General features: G+C 47.3%; 1 protein-coding gene across 1 annotated transcript in view; it reads right to left on the bottom strand.

Annotated features, from left to right (window-relative positions):
- Window positions 1–2873: 2873 nt before the first annotated feature.
- The window catches only part of PRDM10 (PR/SET domain 10), a 42186-nt gene continuing 38719 nt past the window's right edge, over window positions 2874–6340 (bottom strand). Inside the window, exons 21-23 of the mRNA XM_054175973.1 lie at window positions 5239–5407; window positions 4788–4900; window positions 2874–3902 (exon numbers count right to left, since the gene is read on the bottom strand). Of these exons, the coding sequence (XP_054031948.1) occupies window positions 3666–3902; window positions 4788–4900; window positions 5239–5407 (519 nt within the window). The 3' untranslated portion in view covers window positions 2874–3665. The remainder of the gene's footprint in view (window positions 3903–4787; window positions 4901–5238; window positions 5408–6340) is intronic.

Here is a 6340-nt window from a genome sequence, read left to right as displayed (position 1 = left end):
CTCCTTGTCCTTGTTTGAGTGCCAGTCCCAAACCAACCCAGTACTCGAGGTGTTACCACTGCCCAGGGCAGGGGGACAATCACTTCCTTCACCCTGCTGGTCACAGTATCACAGTATAACTAAGGTTGGAAGAGACCCCAGGGATCATCAAGTCCAATCAAGACCAATCAATGGTCACACCATTGCTGATCCAAGGCAAGATGCTGGTGGTCTTTGAGCCTGCCTGGATACTCCCTGGCTCATCTTCACCCTGCTGTTGGTCAACAGACCCAGCTCCTTTTCCACCAGCAGTTCCCAGGCACTCTGCCCCAAGCCTGGAGCATTCAGGGGGTTGCTGTAACCCAAGTGCATGACCCACTCGTTGAACCTCACACAACTGCCCTCAGCCCCTGGATTCAGTCTCTCCCAAGCCCTCTGCCCATCCTTCCTACTCTCCAGCAGATCAAGGCTCCTGCCCAACCCGGTGCCATCATTGAGAGCACTCAACCCACCTCCCTGCAGATCACTGATAAAGACACTGAACAAAAGCAGTGCTGCTTCCCTCACCACCACCCCCAGGGCCCCGAGGGAACAGACAGACAGTTTGCTTTTCCATTGGGAAAAAAAAAAAAAGGCAGAAAAAGATTTATTAATTTCAGGGTGGTGGTTGTTTTTGTTTGTTTTTTTTTTCCTTTTACACCTGTCAGGTTGCACAAGACTATGAACACAAGAAAACAGTCACTGAATGTACAACAAACATACACAGTTAAATAAGGGGCAGAGCAGACCAGCCCGAGAGGTGCAAATTCAGGATGCTTGGGTGTGGTGGTGGTGGTTTAGCTTGTTTGGGTTTTTCTCCCCAGCAAAATACAGACTCAGACCCCAAACACCTACAAGGAGCAGTGTCAGGCCTCCACAGAGCCTGCAGCAATGCCTGTCTTTGAGCAAAACATCACCCCTGCAGGCGGCCAAGAGGACTCTGGGAGTAAAGCTCCTGTGGGACATAACCTAAGAGGGAGATCTTTGGGTTGCTCTGGTTTAAAAAGAACAATAATTAATCCTATACCTTCTGCACTGCAGAAATTGGAAAGAACAGAATCCATGCAAACTGTGGTCTTTCTCAGCTGGGTCTTTCTAAAAGCAGGCCCCTGCCAGCTGTGCAATCAGGTTCTTGCTCAGGATGCAAAATTCATGACACTTCCATTTCCAGGGATGCTTCCTTTGCAACGAGGACTTTATTTAACTGGGGCCCCCGTGAAACACGTAGTGTGGGTACCCAGTACACTGCTGCTGCTGTGGGACTGAAGAGAAAATCTGATAAGGAAGATTTGACTTCAGAGAGGCTGTTACAAAATCATCTGCTGGAACACCTTGTAGTTTGCAGCTTTAAATAACTGCTACAATTGTTCTCACTCTCTGATCTTCTCCAAAGCTTAACAGAGCCAAGTGTTTTTTCAAGCCCCACTTGGGTGATATCATTAAGGGACCAAGTTTGGTGCTCATCTATAAAGACTACAGAGCTTTAAAGACTTCAAAATTGCTCCTGGAGGGCAGTATCCACCTGGACTATCTCATTTCCAAGTCTCCTATCTTCCTACTCCTCAACATTTTTGACTCCTCATGAATTCATCTAGCAGCCTGAAGAAAGCCTAAACCAATTCTCCCTTCTCTTCTCCCACACCAACAGCATCTCAAGGCCCAAAGTCCTAATTCAGAAGCCGTCAGGAACACAACTCCAATGGGAACTGCACTCCCTTGGCCATGCTGCTGAAGTTGATGGGCTCCCAAATCCACTGAATTTCAAGACACTCAGCACTGCACTTAACCAAAGGGGAGCTTTGGTCCTCGTTAACTTTACCAATCTCATGGTGGTGCAGCAAGAGGAGCAAAAACCCAGGCACAGAGTAATTCACTTTTTGGCAAGTCACTTCAAAGCTACCTCAAAACAGTTCTGAGCTTGCCTGAGTTTGCAATCCAGTTTACCTCCTCAAGCACAGCCACGATTTCCATGCCATATTAACAGATATGTTAATTACCAAAGCAATACCTGCCACAAGGCTTTGCCCCCAGGTCACCAGAATTCCTCTTGCCCAGTCTGAGTGTGGAGCTCTCTCACACCTAAGAGGTTTTAACCCTGTAATAATGGAATTAATAATGACACCACAAGCTGTAAACATCCAGATGGGTGATCCTCACCTCAGTCTGTGGGAGTAGTTATGCTCAAGAGTCCCAAATCCACACTCTGTGCAGCACAAGAGAAAAAGTTCTTCAGTCCCAAGGGCTGTTAAGACAAAACATCCTTCTTTGCTTTTGTTTTATAAATAAATGCATCCTATTTCACACAGACATTCTGGGATGAGTTTGAATGGAGGTGTAGACATACACAGTGTATCCCATCAGGGGGGCAGTGGAGTTCTTGCAGATACCAGAATGCATTAAATAACCAACCAACATGACCCCTGTGAAGGAGAATTATGTAAAAGAAGAAATAATTCACTGCCTTCAAAGATAAAACTTACTCCTTCCCTTTCTCCTGGTCCCTAAGCATGAGTTCTGTACACAGACCAGGTCTACCAAAAGCAGGTAACCCTCCTAGATGGCTTTCTGTGTCCCATCAATAGTGGTCCACTAGCACGTGTCTTGTGTGTTTCCTGAGTCCAGGGCTTGTAACTTCCTGGAGCTGCCCAAAGGAACTACAGTGCATTGGTAACAAGGCTGGGTGGAAACCCAACGTGACCAACTCTCTGTCCAGTCTTCAAGGGGAAAAACATCCACTGATGTGGCAACAGAGATGACAATGCTGCTTCTTCAGAGGTGTGCTCCTGTACCCTCATCTTCTGGCATAACTGTCTTTAGGCTCCAGCAGAAGCTGCTAAGCAGGCTAAGCTGAGCCCTTTTGTTGTTTACAGGCAAAAAGGCAACTTTCCCTGCAATTACTGGAGGAGGAAAGAGGGAAGAGTGGCTCCACACTACCCTGATGTGCTGCTGTGATATCACTCAGGGTTTACGCCTGCACTTGTCCTTCCTTCTGGAATGGCTCAGTGAGACAGGGCAGGGCAGGCAGCATGTAAACAGTTCTGGAGGGCTGGAAAGAGAATAACTTAAGGGACTGCTTCTGCACATCTTCACAGCTTCACTGCACACCCAGCCCCAGGCAGGGCCACCGCTCTGCTCTGCTGCTCTTCTCCAGTCTGCCCACGGTGAGCTGGTCTGTTCCCTTTTACCTTGGCTGCTGACACAGAGACACAGCAAGCAGTTCTGCCATACTCTGGCACTGAACATGGTATCTTTTTGTTTAAACATACAACATAATTCGCCAGTTAGCCTTCAGGTAGGCAAGCTTCTTCCCATACAATTGAAATGAAAGGTGGTTTACTGGAGACACTTCCAAAAAGGAAAACTAAGGGTCAGCAGACATGCCACAAGAAAAGTCCAGAGCAAGCAGAGGTTTCACTTCTCCTCTTGTCCTTTTTGTTAAAAGCTGCACAAAATAGCATCCCAGAAGGACTCTGAGGGTACTTCTTCATGATTGCTGGGGACTTAAACCTTCTTTAAAGCATTAACAAGAGCTCCATGATTTGAGTTGAAAAGTGAGCATATGATTGAAAACAGACTGAGCCCCAGGACACCCAGCTCGCTGGGCTTGCAGGGAGGTGACAAGTACAAGTGACACCCACGAGGCTTCTTCATTCATGCTCTGCTGGGAAAGTCCTTGGTTTGGTGATGTGCACTTCACTGCCACCACTCCCATTGGTGCTGGTGGTGATGATGTACTGGGTGGTTTGCTGCTGGCTGCTGGTTTGGGATTCCAGGGGATCCGTGTGGGCTGGCGGCTGGGAAACGCCGACCGGCACCTCACTGGAGAGGGAAGAGTTTTGTTTGACATCCAGATCAGGCTGACCTTCAGAGATCACGTAGTGAGTCTGCATGGGGATATAAAAAGTGAGTAATAATCCTTGCATCTTCTCTGCCTTCTCTGTTCTAATGTTCTTTTCTAATGGTCTGCAACTTTCCTGGGGCTGTGCTGGAGGACGTTTTGGTACAAAGTGATGAAATTAAGGGATTGTGTTTCACTGAAATCCATTGCAGAGCAACAAACCCCTTGTCCTTTCTTTTGAAGCACAGGGGGCTACTCTGCATTTGGTTAGCTTACAAAAGGTTAAATTCACGACACAATGAACCCATCACAACAAATTGAATCAGTGACCTTTTAATGCAACTATTCTGTTTTCCCTTTCCCATGTGTTCTAGCAGGAGTGGCAATTCCAGTGCCTGATATCAACACAGGACGGCCTCTTGTGCTGGATTGGTTAAGGTGGCAGAAATTCTTAGTTTGTCATCCTATAGAGGTAACAAAACTATCAAAACACCTCCAGAAACTTCTGAGATTTGGCTCAATGGATTCAGCTTAGTTATAAATATTTCTAAGACTAATAAATGCTAAGTCTCTGTGCCCTGTGAGATTTGGGTGATCGGATAAGAGGGGATGGTTTGAAGCTGAGGGAGAGTGGGTTTAGACTGGATGTCAGGAAAAAGTTCTTCAGTACAAGGGTGCTGGGACTCTGGAATAGGCTGCCCAGGGAGGCTGTGGATGTCCCCTCCCTGGAGGTGTTCAAGGCTAGGCTGGATGAGGCCTCGAGCAGCTGAGACGAGAGAAATCCCTGCCCATGGCAGGGAGGTTTGAGTAGACAATCTCTGAGATCCCTTCCAACTTAAGCAATTCTATGATTCCTGTAGCCTTCAAATTCAGTGCTTTAAGCCTGGTATCTTATTCTGGATGAAGAAAAAATAGGCCATGCTTTCCTTACCTGAGTAACTGCTTTCACTTGCCCAGTGTTGACAGTGGTGACCGGTGTACCTACGGCAGTCTCTGTGATCACGTACTGGCCTTGGGGAATGGTCATCATCTGGATCTCAGAGGCTAAAGAGCAGAAGTGGGAGAATTAAGACCCTCAAACTCAAAGACCACTTTGAAAGATAATGTCTTATGTCAGTAAGATTTCAAGCCTGAAAGAGCAGTTGGAAGGACAAAAGGAGCCCAGTCTACCTGCCCAAATCATGTATCAGATCATTAAGACAGAAGAGTGCAACCATCTTCATTTCTCTGAAACTCTTTTTCTTCTTAGATCTCAATGAATATGAATGACAAAGTTTAATGAGCTCTGGAAATATCATTCCAATTGGTAGCTGGAGAAATGGAGCACAGAACAGTGCCCCACACTAAGCAGCCTCCCAGTGAGAGCTCCTGCTGGCACTTACAGTAGCTCCGAAATGAGTTCCACGTGCTGGGAAGATAGGTGTGCTGGACTGAAGAGCCCTGCTGCTGCTGGAGGCCTTGGCTTGGGGTTGTTGTGGCTGTCTGCATCTGGGAGGGGCTGAGTTCCTGCTGAGGTGGTTGTGAGGAGGGGCTCAGAGGCTGACCCCCAACCTAGGAGTGAAAAGGAGGTGTAAGTGATCTTGGTGTAGCAAGGATTGTTCTCTTACAGGCTTAAGGGGAAACACCAGGGGCAGGTTCTACAGCATATTGAGCACAAGCCCACGAAGATCTCCTCCCTCTCCTCCAGCTTGCTGCACTCTATGGTTAGCAAGCAGAGATCATGGAGAGGTTACTTGCCAAAGGTTACATAGTGAGCCTGTGGCAGAGAACTGAGGTTAGATGTTAAATGCTACCCAACAGCATGAAGATTCCTCAAACATTTGAGGAATGCCAGTTTCCTTTCCCGTCTCTCAAGTGGCTAACTTCATTTAAGCTTCAGGTTTGTCCAATCCCAGACATTTATCTCTGCCTTGTGAATGCTGTTAGGATAAAAACACATACACCAACCCCACCCAAAAGTACCACATACAACAACAGATGAAAACCACAGAATACCTCAATACACCCTAGGAACGTCACTGATGATCTTGGAGATCACAGAGTCACAGAATGGTAGAGGTTGGAGGGATCTGAAGAGATTGAGTCCAACCCCCCTGCCAAGTCAGGCTCATCTAGGGCAGGTCACACAGGAACATGCCCAGGTAGGTGTGGAATGTCTCCAGAGATGGAGACTCCACCACCTTTCTGGATAGTCTGTTCCAGGGCTGCATCATCCTTCAATTGCAGAAGTTCCTCCTCATGTTTAGGTGGAACTTATGTTCAGGTCTGTGCCCATTACCCCTTGCCCTGTCACTGGACACCACTGAAAAAAGCCTGGTCGCATCCTCCTGACACCCACCCTTTGAGTATTGATCAGCATTGATGAGATCCCCCCTCAGCTGGGTCTTTTTAGTCTGGAAAAGAGCAAATTCTCTCAGTCCTTCCTCATAAGAGACATGTTCCAGTCCCCCGAGCATCTTTGTTCATGTAAGATGTTCATCTGTA

Source organism: Dryobates pubescens, chromosome 34 (assembly GCF_014839835.1).
Source record: "Dryobates pubescens isolate bDryPub1 chromosome 34, bDryPub1.pri, whole genome shotgun sequence".
NCBI classification, from domain to species: Eukaryota; Metazoa; Chordata; class Aves; order Piciformes; family Picidae; genus Dryobates; species Dryobates pubescens.
The sequence above is the reverse complement of the archived record's forward strand: the minus strand, read 5'-3'. Positions and strand labels throughout refer to the sequence as shown.